This window comes from Cavia porcellus, unplaced genomic scaffold (assembly GCF_034190915.1).
Source record: "Cavia porcellus strain 051 isolate PalLab524CR breed Dunkin Hartley unplaced genomic scaffold, mCavPor4.1 scaffold_1, whole genome shotgun sequence".
NCBI lineage: Eukaryota > Metazoa > Chordata > Mammalia > Rodentia > Caviidae > Cavia > Cavia porcellus.
In genome coordinates, this window is record NW_026947484.1 from 14,916,989 (window position 1) to 14,931,814 (window position 14,826).

General features: G+C 58.1%; 2 protein-coding genes across 11 annotated transcripts in view; both read left to right on the forward strand.

Moving 5' to 3' along the window:
• Speg (striated muscle enriched protein kinase) overlaps window positions 1–10,347 on the forward strand; it is a 53,357-nt gene extending 43,010 nt beyond the window's left edge. For all 10 annotated transcript variants that reach the window (XM_063245619.1, XM_013146160.3, XM_063245628.1 and 7 more), the window contains 12 exons: window positions 52–2,023; window positions 2,285–2,416; window positions 5,143–5,259; window positions 5,392–5,559; window positions 5,661–5,783; window positions 5,959–6,126; window positions 6,233–6,824; window positions 7,259–7,498; window positions 7,579–7,802; window positions 8,582–8,657; window positions 8,847–8,996; window positions 9,282–10,347. In XM_063245619.1, coding sequence (XP_063101689.1) covers window positions 52–2,023; window positions 2,285–2,416; window positions 5,143–5,259; window positions 5,392–5,559; window positions 5,661–5,783; window positions 5,959–6,126; window positions 6,233–6,824; window positions 7,259–7,498; window positions 7,579–7,802; window positions 8,582–8,657; window positions 8,847–8,996; window positions 9,282–9,474 — 4,155 coding nt within the window. In that variant the 3' untranslated portion in view covers window positions 9,475–10,347. The remainder of the gene's footprint in view (window positions 1–51; window positions 2,024–2,284; window positions 2,417–5,142; window positions 5,260–5,391; window positions 5,560–5,660; window positions 5,784–5,958; window positions 6,127–6,232; window positions 6,825–7,258; window positions 7,499–7,578; window positions 7,803–8,581; window positions 8,658–8,846; window positions 8,997–9,281) is intronic.
• Window positions 10,348–11,852: 1,505 nt separating this feature from the next.
• Spegnb (SPEG neighbor) lies at window positions 11,853–14,662 on the forward strand. Its single transcript, XM_063244915.1, is given in 6 exon segments — window positions 11,853–11,867; window positions 12,868–13,267; window positions 13,373–13,471; window positions 13,746–13,838; window positions 13,841–13,874; window positions 14,016–14,662. Coding segments are annotated over 6 exon segments (801 nt in total). The 3' UTR covers window positions 14,176–14,662.
• The last annotated feature ends 164 nt before the right edge of the window (window positions 14,663–14,826 follow it).

Sequence of the window (14,826 nt, forward strand, 5' to 3'; positions counted from 1 at the left end):
GGGGGTCCCGGCTCTGGACCCCTATGGTCTAACTCTAACACCTGTCTCCAGCGCTCTCAGATCAGCTACAAATGCCACCTGGTGCTGCGTCCCATCCCAGAGCTGCTGCGGGCTCCCCCAGAGAGGGTGTGGGTGGCCATGCCCAGAAGACCGCCTCTGAGCGGGGGCCTTTCGTCCTCCTCCGACTCTGAAGAGGAAGAGCTGGAGGAGCTGCCCTCGGTGCCCCGCCCCCTGCAGCCAGAGTTCTCGGGCTCCAGGGTGTCCCTCACCGACATTCCCACTGAAGATGACGCCCTGGGGACCCCGGAGGCCGGGGCTGCCACCCCCATGGACTGGCAAGAGCAGGGAAGGGCTCCCCCTCAGGATCAGGAGGCCCCCAGCCCTCAGGACCTCCCCTCTCCAGGCCAGGAGTCCCCGGCTGGGCCTAGCCCCAGGCGGGGAGAGCTCCGCAGGGGCAGCTCCGCGGAGAGCGCCCTGCCCCGGGCTGGGCCGCGGGAGCCGGGCCGGGGCCTGCACAAGGCAGCATCTGTGGAGCTGCCGCAACGCAGGAGCCCCAGCCCGGGGGCCACCCGCCTGGCCCGGGGTGGCCTGGGTGAGGGCGAGTACGCCCAGAGGCTGCAGGCCCTGCGCCAGCGGCTGCTTCGGGGAGGCCCTGAGGACGGCAAGGTCAGCGGCCTCAGGGGTCCCCTGCTGGAGAGCTTGGGGGGCCGTGCGCGGGACCCCCGGATGGCTCGGGCTGCTTCCAGCGAAGCAGCGCCCCACCACCAGCCCCCACCCGAGGCTCGAGGGCTGCAAAAGAGCAGCAGCTTCTCCCAGGGAGAGGCGGAGCCCCGGGGTCGGCACCGCCGCGCGGGGGCGCCCCTTGAAATTCCCATAGCCAGGCTTGGGGCCCGCAGGCTCCAGGAGTCTCCCTCCCTGTCTGCCCTCAGTGAGGCCCAGTCGTCCAGCCCTGCGCGGCCCAGCGTCCCCAAACCCAGAATGCCTAAGTCTGCGCAACCTTCTCCCGCCACTCCCAGCGAGCCTCCCCAGCACCCAGAACCCCAGCCTGCCCCCGAGAAGGCCCGGGAGCCTACACCTGAGCCAGTGCGAGCCCTCAAGCCGGCACCGCTCCCCGTGGCTCCACAGACCCTGGAACTGCCCCTCACTCCCTATGCCCAGATCATGCAGTCGCTCCAGCTAGCTGGTCACTCCCAGCCCCAACAGGGTCCCGCGACAGCGGCGTCAGGGCCCCAACCCCACGCGGCCGTATTTGCCAGGGTGGCCTCCCCACCTGCAGGAGGCTCCGAGAAGCGCGTGCCTTCGGCTAAGGCTGCCCCAGTGGTAGCCGAGAAAGTCCAGGCACCCACGGTGCCCCCCAGGCCAGGGAGCAGCCTGAGCAGCAGCATCGAGAACCTGGAGTCCGAGGCCGTGTTCGAGGCCAAGTTCAAGCGCAGCCGAGAGTCGCCCCTGTCGCGGGGGCTCCGGCTGCTCAGCCGCTCCCGTTCGGAGGAGCGCGGCCCCTTCCGCGGAGCCCAGGACGACGACGGCATCTACCGGCCCAGCCCGGCGGGAACCCCACTGGAGCTGGTGCGCCGGCCCGAGCGCTCGCGCTCCGTGCAGGACCTCAGGCCTGTCGGGGAGCCGGGTCTGGCCCGCCGCCTCTCGTTGTCGTTGTCCCAGAGGCTGCGGCGGACGCCGCCCGCGCAGCGCCACCCGGCCTGGGAGACCCGCGGCGCAGACGGGGAGAGCTCCGAGGGCGGCAGCTCGGCGCGGGGCTCCCCGGTGCTGGCAGTGCGCAGGAGGCTCAGCTCCACGCTGGAGCGGCTGTCGAGCCGGCTGCAGCGCAGTGGCAGCAGCGAGGACTCCGGGGGCGGCTCGGGTCGCAGCACGCCGCTCTTCGGACGGCTGCGCAGGGCCACGTCCGAGGGCGAGAGCCTGAGGCGCCTGGGCATTCCGCACAACCAGCTGGCTGCTCAGGCTGGCACCACGACTCCCTCCGCCGAGTCTCTGGGCTCCGAGGCCAGCGCCACGTCGGGCTCCTCAGGTGAGCGGGAGTCTAGGGTAAGGCGGCAGGTAAGGTGGTGGGGCGCATGCAGAGGAGTGCTGGGACGAAGCAGGGCTCATGCAGAGGAACGCTGGGACGAAGCAGGGGGTGCTGGAGCCCAAAGGGTGCTGCTGGCTAGAGGGCAGGGAGGCAGGGAGGCAGAGGCTGGGATGGGATGGGATGGGAGACAGGAAGGGTAGGGGCTAGGTGTTCTTTTCTGCTTCTTTGGGCTGAGGTCTGGCACTATGGGGCTCTCCACAGCGCCAGGGGAAAGCCGAAGCCGGCTCCGCTGGGGCCTCTCGCGCCTGCGGAAGGACAAGGGCTTATCACAACCAAACCTCTCTGCCGGTGTCCAAGAGGACTTGGGTCAGCAGTACGTGCCCAGTGAATCAGGTGAGAGGTGGGCTGGGTGAGCATGTCCTTGCCCCAGTCCTGGCTGCGGGGGAACGTGGGCCACCTCTGGGAACAGGGTGGCCAGGGAAAGGGCCTGGAGTCAAGAGAACAAAGCTCATCATCAGAGCAGCTGTCATTAATTAGCAAAGCCAAGGGTCCTAGTAAGCGTTTTACAAGCTTTATCTCATTCAATCCTGCAGCATTATTTAGCAACAATTATGGTCATTTTATAGGTGAGAAAACAGGCTTAGTGATGTGATGCTAAGTAGCTTGTCCAAGTTGCAGAGCTAGTCAGCAGAGTAGCTGGCCCTCTGGAACCAGGGCCCCATACTTAGGTTTTTCTTTAACTAACCTCATCTCTCATAGGAGTCTCTAGAAGATTTCTGTGTCTGGGTGGAGCTTAGAAGAAGCTCAAGATTATGTTCCTCTTGGCCAGCAGTAGTGGCACATGCCTATAATCCTAGCACTCCAGGAAGACAAGCAAATTCAAGCCCAACTCGGGCAATTTAGTGACTTAAAACCTTGTCTCTAAAAAGAAAAATTTAAAAAAATAAATAAATAAAAATAAGAAGGTGGGGGGCGTGCTAGTTCAGTGCAGTCCCCAGGACTGCAGGGGGAGGGCCACATCCTGTTCCTTTGCCCCTTCCTCTTGAGGCATGCCTGCATCTGTGTACCCCCAAAGACACACTTTGCTCCCAAGTCTGGGCCATGCCCCAGTTCTCTACTTCTCTATAGCCCTAAACACCTGGCTGTCTCTCCTGGTCTCCCTTACCCCCACAGAAAGTCCATTTGCTAGGAAAAGCAGCCTTCAGGATTCTTTGGGGGTCTGTTTCATGTCCCAGTGTCCTGAGGCTGCAGGGAAGGAAGCATTCTCTGCCTGAGGCCATTTGACCTGAAAAGGAACTTTACTAAAGCACTTGGGAGGCCAGATTCCCAGAGCAGCAGGAAAGATAGGAGCTGGCCACCAAGCGAGGCTACATTCCCCATCTTTGGAAGCCACCAGCTCTGCTTTTGCCCAGTTCCTGGTTAAGTTACTCAGAGTGCTTGTGGCCTTGCCATGACTGGAGGGGACTGTGTCCAGCCTTGCCCAGGGCTGTGGGGCTGCAGGAAGGGAAGCCAGCTGGTGGAGGCTGGAAAAGTGGGAGTGGGTGGGGCGCATCTAGCAGAGAGGCCTGGGAACAGCTGATGCCTTCCCACCTGGGGCCTTGCTCCTGTGCTCTGTTTTGCTTGTACAGCTGATTTCCTGCTGAGCAGAGTGAGTGACCTCATCCTCCTTCTATAGGAAGAAGCCCGTCCCAGACCCACTTGACCAACTAGGCTGGCCCTGGGGTAATGGGGGTGGGGGTGGCAGAGCTAGGTAGGGTCACCTATGACCTCTCCTCCTGACGTCCCTCTCTGTCTGTGCGGAGTGCCCTCACTGGGGACAGCCATTGATGAGACCATGTCCTCTTTAGGAAACAAGAGGGCCTGGGGGGGGGGGGGACATGCTCCTCCCTTGGTCACCCTCTCCTGCAGAATATCACCTGCCGGGCTTATCCCACCCCAGCCCCTCCAGGTACTGAGGCAGCAGCATCTGGGGCTCCCAGGGCTCTTCCCTCTGCCCAGGTATAAAAAAGAAAAAAAGGGGGGGCTGGGGATTTAGCTTAGCGGCATAAGCGCATACCTTGCAAGCAGGCAGTCTTGAGCTCAATCCTTGATACTGGAAAAAAGGGCGAAAAAAAAATTTTAAAAAGCCTCTTCTGTTCCCTGTAGACAGACCAGATCCTTATTTTTCTAAAGGTGCCTTCCAGGGATCATGTACTTAAATTCTTCATGGCACTGAGGAGCCACAGGCCAGCTGCACTAGAGCACAGACCGTGGCCTCAGCCTTTCCATGGGCAAGGCCACCAGCCCGTGGCAAAGTGGCTTCTCTGCTTTATTGAAGCAGCCTTTTTCCAGGTTCTGCTCCTGGCTTCTCTGATGGGCATATTAATTAGATAATAGTAACAATCACAATAACAGCTGATGTTTATGAGCACTTCTTTCATGTCTGACACACACTAAGCACTTTACACGCGTCTTTTAAATCTCTCGGGAACTCTCCATGCTTGGTATTATTATTTTCCTCAATTTACAGGAAGAAATAGTTTCTTAGAGGGGAAACAACTCCCCCAAGGTCATGGAGATACTGTTTTTTGCCCTGTCCAAAGCTTTCCTCACTTAGTAGATCCTGATGAGTAGTAGAAGGTCGGGGCTCTCCCACCCCTGGGCCCCACGTGGAAAGACTGGCAGGAAGCGGGCACGCTTCTGGGGTTGAGAGCTGCCCTCAGCTCATCTTTCCTCTCCTTTCCCATCTCTCGTGTCCTGTGGTAGCCCAGAGGGAGTGGTATTGCAGAATATTAACTGTGAATGTTTTACAGTGTTTGTTTTTATTTTAACAAATCCTTGTAGAGCACTTAGAGAACCTGCTCTACATGATTTACAAGCCTGAGTTATGTAGCAAGCATTTTCAATAATCAGTGCAAGGAAAAAAATGCCTCTACACATGCCGCGGTCCCAGGGAAAGTGATGCTGGCCCCAGAGAAAATTCTCAAAGGCATAGTATGAGATTCTGTTCCCCACGTCTGGCTGGGAAAAGGCTCTGTGCTCCCTGCAGGTGCCACCTTACCGAGACATGCACCTGCCCCTCCCTTGGCAGGGTGTGGCCAGGACCCCCATACTGATGGCTGTCTCTGCTGTCCCTCCAGACTTCCCCCCAGTCTTCCACATCAAACTCAAGGACCAGGTGCTGTTGGAGGGGGAGGCAGCCACTCTGCTCTGCCTGCCTGCAGCCTGCCCTGCACCCCGCATCTCCTGGATGAAAGGTAAGATTGTATCTTCCACAGGGGAGGGCGTGGCAAGAGGCCCCAGGTGCATGCCTTGGGATGCAGGGCAGATGGGGGCCTAGACTTGTGGGGCCTCACTCATCAGCCCCTCCTGTTCCTCCTCATGCCCAGATAAGCAGTCCTTGCAGTCAGAGCCCTCAGTGGTCATCGTGTCCTGCAAAGATGGACGGCAGCTACTGAGTATCCCCCGGGCAGGCAAGCGCCATGCTGGGCTTTATGAGTGCTCAGCCACCAACGTCCTCGGCAGCATTACGAGTTCATGTACCATCGCCGTGGCCCGTGAGCATGGGGCAGGGCTTGAGGGGGTAGTGGTGGAGATGGTGGGGCAGGGCTCAGAAGGCCCTTAAACCAGGCCATCACTGTGCTTCTCCTCTTGCCAGGCGTCCCAGGAAAGCTAGCTCCTCCTGAGGTGCCCCAGACCTACCAGGACACTGCCCTGGTGTTGTGGAAGCCAGGCGACGGCCGGGCACCTTGCACATACACACTGGAGCGGCGGGTGGATGGTGAGGAACGGGGCAGGGTGGCGGGTGGTGAAGGCGGATGGTGAAGTCAGGTGATGTGTAGCAGCACCTGGGGAGACAAGTGTCCTCTCTGGGCCTTGCTGGGCTCTTCACGGACAGCATCGGGAGCTTGGGTCACCCCTTGTTGCCCTCAGCCCCAACCCCATGCTGCCCACAGGGGAGTCCACCTGGCACCCGGTGAGCTCGGGCATCCTTGACTGTTACTACAATGTGACGCACCTGCCAGCTGGTGTGACCGTGAGGTTCCGTGTGGCCTGTGTCAACCGTGCTGGGCAGGGGCCCTTCAGCAACCCTTCTGAGAAGGTCCTCATCAGGGGCATCCAAGGTCAGTGGACAGGAGGTGGGGGTGGCAGGGGCAGGAAGGGGCCCCCTAAGAACATCATGGCTTTGCTGTCAGGGTGTGTGGCAGTTTTTTCTCTGTCCATCCTTAGATTCTTCAGCCTGGCCATCTGCTGCTTCCAAAGATGCCCCTGTTACCTCAGGGCCGGCCAGGGCCCCGGCTGATTCTCCTACCTCACTGGCCTCCATCCCAGCTCCTGCTCCTGCTCCTGCTCCTCCAGCACCCCTGTCAGCTGCTATCAGCCCCTCATCGCCACCCACATCCCCTAGCCGGGCCTTGTCCTCACTTAAGGCTGTAGGTCCTGTACCCCAAACCCCCCCACGAAAGCACAGAGGTCTGCAGGCTGCTCAGCAGGCAGAGCCCACCCCACCCAGTGCCCAGGTCACCCTAAGTGAGCCCAAGTCTTCCGCCTCTGACAGTGGGACCCCAACGCCAGCCCCCACCCCTCAAGGAGTGAAACCGGCGCCTTCCTCTACCCCCCTGTATATGGTGACTTCCTTCGTGTCTGCACCCCCAGCCCCTGAGCCCCCAGCCCCTGAGCCCCCTCCTGAGCCCACCAAGGATATAGTGCAAAGCCTCAGCCCAGCCAAGGAGACGATCAGCTCCCTCGTGCCAGAGGGCACCACGGCTCTTCGACAGGGCCTCCCTCAGAAACCTTATACCTTCCTGGAGGAGAAGGCCAGGTAAGCCAGGCTGGGAAGAAGAAAGTTGTGGGGTGTGGGGGTGCTGAATGTGGTGAAAGCAGGGGTTCAGAGAGCAGAGCAGACTGCCCTGGCCAGGCTGAGGAGGATGTGGACACAGAGGGCCTTAGAATGATGAGTTCAGACAAGCCAGGCACTGTACCAGCTTTTTAGGCACGTGCTCTCTCTAATCTGAAAGGACAACACTGCCTTATTAATATCGCCCATTTCTCAGATGGGAAAACTGAGGTTGGGAGGTTATGGGATTTGCCTAAAAGTAGAGAGTTAGTGAGCACAGAGCTGGAACTGGAGCCTTGGTTCCTAGGACTGAATACTGAAGCCCACATCAGAGCCACTGCATGCTTGTCCCCAGTGTCCTTTTAGTCCTCATGACAGAAATGTGTCCCTCTGAGTCCGTGGCATCCCTACACACACAGGGGCCGCTTTGGTGTCGTGCGAGCATGCCGGGAAAATGCCACTGGCCGGACATTTGTGGCCAAGATTGTGCCCTATGCAGCTGAGGGCAAGCGGCGGGTCCTGCAGGAGTACGAAGTGCTGCGGTCGCTGCACCACGAGCGGCTCATGTCCCTGCACGAGGCCTACATCACCCCTCGGTACCTCGTGCTCATTGCGGAGAGCTGCGGCAACCGGGAACTCCTCTGTGGGCTCAGTGACAGGTAGCCAGAACGCCAGGGCTGCAGGGAGGAGCGTGGCAGAGGCTGGGCTGGGACATCACCTGCAACCCTGCCGCCCCCAGATTCCGGTATTCAGAAGATGATGTGGCCACATACGTGGTGCAGCTGCTGCAGGGCCTGGACTACCTCCACGGCCGCCACGTGCTACACCTGGACATCAAGCCGGACAACTTACTTCTGGCCCCTGACAATGCCCTCAAGATTGTCGACTTTGGCAGTGCTCAGCCCTACAACCCCCAGGCCCTGCGGCCCCTCGGCCACCGCACGGGCACCCTGGAGTTCATGGGTGAGGGGCCCAGCTAGCAGCTGGGGTCTGGATGGGGGCGTCTGCTCTGTGCCATGTGTCATATGCTTACTGTACACAAGCAGTGAGTCCTTTGTGTGGAGTTTTAGCCCCACTGGATCTTTATAAGAGCCTGGAGTTTGGCATCACATTGCCTCCGTTTTACAGATCTGGGACCAGACATACTGAAGTTCAGTATTTGTCCAGTTAGACAGTTACAAATGATAGAGGCGGGATATGTGAAAGCTGAAAAGACGGAGAATCAGTTACTGTTTTATATACATAAGGAAAACCAGCTGTCATTTAGCTACCTGCTAAATATTTGATGTTTATCATCTCTACTCTTTGCAGTTATTCTATAAGCCACACTTTCCAGGTGAGACAGTGGAGCCAGGATGGTTTAGCAGATTGCCTGGGGTCCCCTGGGCAGAGGGGCAGGTCTGGATTGTTGCCAGCTGGGCTGGTTTCAAAGGCTCTTAATCTCGGTGTTAGCCAGTGAGAGTCCTACCCAGGGGCGATCCAGAGGAACTGGTGTCCCTGCTTCTCAGCACCTCTGCAGCTCTGGGGATGCTGTCATTCAGTTCTTGGGCTCCCCCCTCAGGCCGGCTACAGGCTACATGCCCCCTGCGGGCCACCCCTGCCTTTGGCCCATAGGGTGGCCTCTATCACCTGCGCTCTGGTTGTGCCCACAGTCCAGTGACCTGGGCATTGTCCTTAATTTAAGCCCTTCCACTCTACCTGCTCCCTGTTACTGGGTCAGCTCAGCCTCTGTCTCTTGTTAGCTCCTGAAATGGTGAAGGGAGAACCCATTGGCTCTGCAACGGACATCTGGGGAGCAGGGGTGCTCGTCTACATCATGTAAGTACTGCGGCTGCTGCCCCACCTCCTGCTGCACCTGTTCCCTTGTTTCCTGTCTGCCCAGCGCACACCAGGCATATGCAGGGTGGCACTGGGCCCAAGCACTGGAGGCCTGGAGGCCTGGGAGTGGAATCTTACCCTTGAGTGGCACTGCTGGGTCTGTGGTGACTGAACTGTGTTCTACAACAGGCTCAGTGGACACTCTCCATTCTATGAGCCAGACCCCCAGGAAACAGAAGCTCGGATTGTGGGGGGCCGGTTTGATGCCTTCCAGCTATACCCCAACACATCCCAGAGCGCCACCCTCTTCTTGCGAAAGATCCTCTCAGTACATCCCTGGTGAGTGGGGCCCTACCTGCCACCTCCAGCCTTACCTGCTCTTGAGTGCAGACTGACCTGGCCCCACCTGGCCAAAGACCCCCAACTCTTCCCCTGCTACTTCTGCTAGCAACTTGCCTATAGCAAGTTGGACATGGTGGGTGGCCCACACCTGTGACCCCCAGTTACCTAATGTCACACACACAGTGGTGGGTGCAGGATCCAGGGATGGGGCTTGGAGTCCTGGCTGGATGGGGCTGGAGTCTTGTCCTGGCTCACTACCTGTGATTGGGCCTGGCCTGGCAGGAGCCGGCCCTCCCTGCAGGACTGCCTCGCCCACCCGTGGCTGCAGGATGCCTACCTGATGAAGCTGCGCCGCCAGACGCTCACCTTCACCACCAACCGGCTCAAGGAGTTCCTGGGCGAGCAGCGGCGGCGCCGGGCTGAGGCTGCCACCCGCCACAAGGTGCTGCTCCGCTCCTACCCCAGCAACCCCTAGCAGCGGCGTGGACCACACCCGGCCGCTTCGGGCTGAGACCTGGGCTTCCCAATGATGCCATGGGACATTCCAGGGCCCAGGCTGAGCCGGCTGGACCTGGGGCTTCAGATACCACCAGCAGCAACATCTGGCCAGGCTATTACCTCATGGACCTGAGGGGACAGAGGCCCAGGGACTTTGGCCAGAGCAGAAGACCCTTGGCTAGGCTGAGCAGGGGTGCAAACAGGAAGAGGGGTCACATGGGGGTGGGGGAAGTGAAGAGAAAGGAAAAATCGCCAAGGGGTAGGGAGGGGAGACTTTGGGAAGTGGGGGTGCGGCCACAGTGCATCTCAGGGAGAACCAGGGGGTGAGCGGCTAGAGAGGAGGAACAGGAGGGCGCTTAGGGTGTCAGGCCCCAGGGCTGGGAATGTGTCAGTGAGGTAGGGGGAAGACACAGACAGAGTGCCAGGGAGGGAGCCAGGATGTGCAAGAGGGCATCGAGGTGGCAAGAGGAGGGAGGATGCAGGGGCATGGGGTAGGCCAGGGGAGCAAGTGGCAAGCCAGGCACAAGCGGAAGCTCGGAGACTGAAGCGAGAGAGTAGGCACCCAGGCTGGAGTTTTCCTCCTTTGCCAGCGGATGCAGCTCTGGGCATCTGTGGTGGCCCAGGGATGTCCCTACCACCCTTCAATGGCCTTTGCCCTTCTTATTCGTATTTATTTATTTATTGCCTTTCCTGAAGTTTTCCCTTCCATCCAATCCCTGTCGCCCATGTTGTCCTGACTACGCTCCCCACCCCACCCCACCTCACCCCCACCCCCATTCCCACCAGTCATCCAGCTGTCTGTGTAGCTCTGTCTGTCTGTCACTAGGAAAATAAAACCGCAAGCAGCAGAGCCTATGTGTGTGGTCTTTGGGGGAGTGCTGGGCCTTTCCTTGGCTAGGACACTCAGTGACCTTCTCTGATGAAGACATGTTTGAGGATACACTGGCTGGCTCTTGGGAGCCCTCATCCCCTCCTTCTCCAAGGGAGGGGTGGCTGCAGTTTGCCTCTTGCCCCAAAGTTTCTGGATGCTGTTAGACCAGTCGAGCCCTCGCTACTCCGGTCAGAGCCCTGCCTCTGCTCACACACTTCCTTTCCATATCTTAGGGGATGCTGAGGTTCAGCATGGACCAAACCACACCCCAGACCTGGCTCAGCTTCTTTCACTCTGGCCCTGTACCTCGCCACCCCAAGGAAGATGTGTTTTGTCCTTGATAGTTGGCAAGAGGGAGCAGAGTGAAGAGCTGCAGAAGAAAAGGAGATGCCCTGGCCCCAGCCTCGTGGGGGCACAGTGTGGATCGGAAGCCACAGAGCAGCTGTGGGCACTCTGGCTGGCCATGGCCAGCCTTTTCCTGGGACTGAGCACACATCCACCTGGGTCTTCTTGTCCCCTGGGCAAGTTAAAAGGTCTGCTAGGTGCTAAGGCTCCTGGCTGTTCCCCTGCAGTGCCACAGAACAGACACTGGGTCCTAGCCCTGAGCTGCCCTGCCCTGAGGTGAGAGGAAAAGAGGAAGTCAGATTCCTTGTGTGTACAGGCTGGTTCCCCAACTACCTAGCAAACTGTTCTTGGCAAACAGAAAAGAACAAAGCCTCCAACCACAAGTAGAGAGAGTTGGCACTGGTGTGCTGCCAACTGAATTTGAGGCCCCTTGGCTTCAGTTCCAACAGCCCTCTGCCCAGCCCTACCCAGGACCTCAGGGAAGAGGCGCGCTCCATCATCATAAAATAACAGAATGTTAAAGCCAGCTGGAAGGGATAAAAGAGACACCTTGCCCACCTGTCATTTTAGGGATGAAGATATACAGTTTGCCTGCAAGGATCTCTAATCCTCTACACACTGCAAATGTTTTCATATAAAATGAGGTGCCTCAACTCATATCTTGATAAATGGTAACATTCCTCTCTTCTGTCCCCCCTCTGATCTGGAACTGCCTTCCCGTCTCCATTGGAAATGATTGTGCACTGCTTATTCCAAACCCAGAGAAGCAAAGATAATTTATGTCAGCAGAGCTGTCAAATTTGCTCTGATCAAAAGGTGACAGTGCTACACACCTGGATGGGTAGTCACAGTGAGTGGAAGCAACACTGTTACTGGTGTCCCGGGCACCTCTTCACCCCAGTGGTCAGATGTCCCTATGCTCTGGCTTATGTTCCAAAAGGGCTTGGTGGATCAAGAGTTAGGGGGATGAGGAGTAATGCTGATCTCCAGGGATAGTTCAGATCAGCCAAACTCTACCCTGCCGCATGAAAGGGAGGAAGTGTGGATGGGGTTGGCTTTGGAAGGGGTGCCTTTCTCAAAAATCTCTCCCAGCCCCTCTCCGTTTACCTCAATTTACCACCAGGGAGCACTGTGCGGAAATGACACCCATTCCTGTGGGTGTTAAGGGAAGAGTAACACTTTTGGACTGGTGATAGCCACTGATCCTGCCATGACTGGCTTTATGGATTATGAAGTCTTGGGGCCACTCTGGCTTCATGCAGGGACACTTGTACCCTCTTCACCTACACCATCGAAGGAAGGGCACGTCTGCCTGCTTGCATGCAGGCTGACCTGTGTGCAAAGCTGCTGCAATAATGAGCCGAGTCCCTTGCTATCTGGGAGCTGTGCCTGACCCTCCTGGGAGTAGGAAGGGTGCCCCTGTCTTGGGAGGGCTTGGGCTGCATCCAGTTGTCTAGGTACTGACAGCCACTGTACCTCAGAGCCGCATGGGTTTTCCACCCCCTTGGGTTGCCAGTAGCTGAGCCTAATTCCAGGCATCCTCCGGCTATATAAGGAGTGCACTTGGGTCAGGAGGTGGGCACTAGGGTCCTGGGGGACTTAGGGGCAACCACATAAACAAGGTCAGGACTCTAGCGATGTATATAATTCCCTGCCTGTACCCCTACTGCCTATACTTCCCTGGATGGCCCCTACTGCGCCATCCAGAAGAGCTCTGTGGCTCCTGCAGTCAACTCAAGTCCTTCAATCAATCCCTGAAGGGCGAGTTCACTCCTCAGAGAAGCCTCAGACATTCCCACCCTTCATCAGGCAGGAAAAGAGCTGATGGTCAGAAGCCTCTGTCTCTACCCTGTTTGCCCTCTACTCCTCAGATGCCCAAAGCAAATCCTATCAGAAACCTGCAGCCCCAGCTCCAGGATGTACCCTGGATATCAATGACCCCAGTCATTCACATATAGGCCTCTTACTGGGGTCACAAGTGAGGGAGGACCCCTGGAGTTTAGAAGGAAGTGGAGTGCATTCCTGCATTTGGGATAGGGTGGGCACACTAAGCACAGTGACTTGAACAACTAGGGTCACCAGGCTTAAAGAAGAGAAATTACTGAAGTGCAGAAGAGTGACTGGTATTTTATTAAGGTAACAGTGAAGTGGTAGCCCCCCTTCCTACCTGCCCCCCCCCAGGGGTCAGGTGGGCAGGAGACTGGGCTGTGGGCCTCTGGAGCACATCTCAGAGCTCTGGGCCTGGACCCTGGCTGTGGAGAGATCCCAGAGGAGCTGTGTGAAAAGTGGCTGCCACGCGTGCTAGAGCCGCTGAAGGACGTGGTGTTGATCGAGGGCAGCGAGGCCAAGCTGACTTGCTGCTTTTCAGCTTTCCAGGACCTGTTCATCCGCTGGAGCAAGGACAGCAAAGAGCTGTGTGAGAGGCCCAAGTGTCACTGTGTGAGTCGGCAGCTGCAGGCCAGTACACCATCAAGGTCACTAACACCTTGGGCCAGTGACAAAGAGGAGGCTGGCAAGAGCATTCACTCCTTGGGCTCCCGCAGTCAGTGCAGTGGTGCGTGAATATCTCGGGGACCTACCTATTGCAGTCAGGGTTATAGGGAGCCCAGCTCCGGGCTCAGAGAAGTCAGCTGTGGGCTTCGATCATTCTATCCTCCAGAGCCCCAAGAGTCACAGAGCGAGCCAGAGCGGAGCAAGGGTTCCAGCCGAGTTTTCTGGCTTCCAATCATGGGCAGACTTCACTACTCGGAGCTCCAAGGCACTACATGACCTGAGGGCATTGCCGGGCTTCCACCCACTGTGTCTCTTTTGATCCTCTGTTCACCACAAAGAAGGAGCAGAGATAAATTCGGCCTCACAGCTAAGGTAATGAAACCAGAGAAACTAATGGCTTGCTCTCCTCACACTGCGAATTTAAGGGCACCTCACATATAGGGTCAGATATCAGCTGGGGAAGTGATGACTCCGCCCCTTTTCACCTCCAAGTCCTTGGCTGGGCTGCGTTCCCCTCCTCTTCCTTAGTCTGAGCTAAGATTCTGAAAGACCAGACAACGCCAAGGCGCACAATGGCACCACTGTAATGCTGACTGCTGAGATCTCGGGAGAGCCTCCGCCCGGCGTGGGCTGGCCAAGGACGGGGAGGACATCAAGGAAGACAACAGATAAGGGCCGGGACCTGTGTCTAAAGGCGGGGTCTGGGGGTGGAACCTTGGTGGTCCCGTACCAAGCACAGGATGAGGATGGGGGACAGGACAGCGAAGAACAGAGCTGGCAGGTTAGCCTGGCCCAGTGCGCGTGTAAAGTGACCTGCAGCTCCTTCCTGCCCCTCTCCGCCCCTTCCCCAGAGTGTTCCTTCCAGATCTGCGAGACCAGCGCCACCGCCAAGACGCTGGCAAGTACGAGATGCACGTGGAGAACAGCCTGTGGATGGACCAGAGCTTTGCGTGCCAGGACGTGGCCTGAAGGAACCCTCAGACCTCTGGTCCTGACCTCAAGACCAGGGGTGGATGGGACCGACAACCTCCCGGTCTTGCTTAATAAAACTGCCCTCTCTGACCCTCCTCGTCGTTCTGTGAGTCAGAACTGCATTCTCCCTCTCGACCCTCCACCCCTGCACTTATTCCAGACCCGCAGGCCGAGGTCACAGAATGCTGGCGTCAGAGAGAAGTTTGGAGAGTGCCTATTTCATGCTTCATTTTACGGTCAGTTTGATATAGGATCTCTCTCACCATCACACTTCCAGGCGGACTCTCCTCTCCTGTCGTCCGCTTAGTCGGACTCGCTGAGCAGCCGTGACCCGCTAGCATCTCTGGGTTCAAGCCCCGCCCCCTAGAGGCTGTGCACGCGCTGGCCCCGCCCCCCCCCCAGGCGGGTCACACTCCAATCTTCTCCAGTCCTCCACTTTGGCCGCTGCCCTTGAGTCCATTCTGGGACAGTTCAGGTCCCCATCTTACATTCCAGTCTCTGCCTCTCAGGCCCTGCTCTTTCTTATTCAGGCCCGCCCCCCTCCATCCTTTGGCAACGCCACCGGCTTCTGCCATCTCTATCCCGTTGTCCCACAAAGTTAGAAAGGCAAAGGACTCGTCAGAACTACAATTCCCGGCAGGCCGTGCG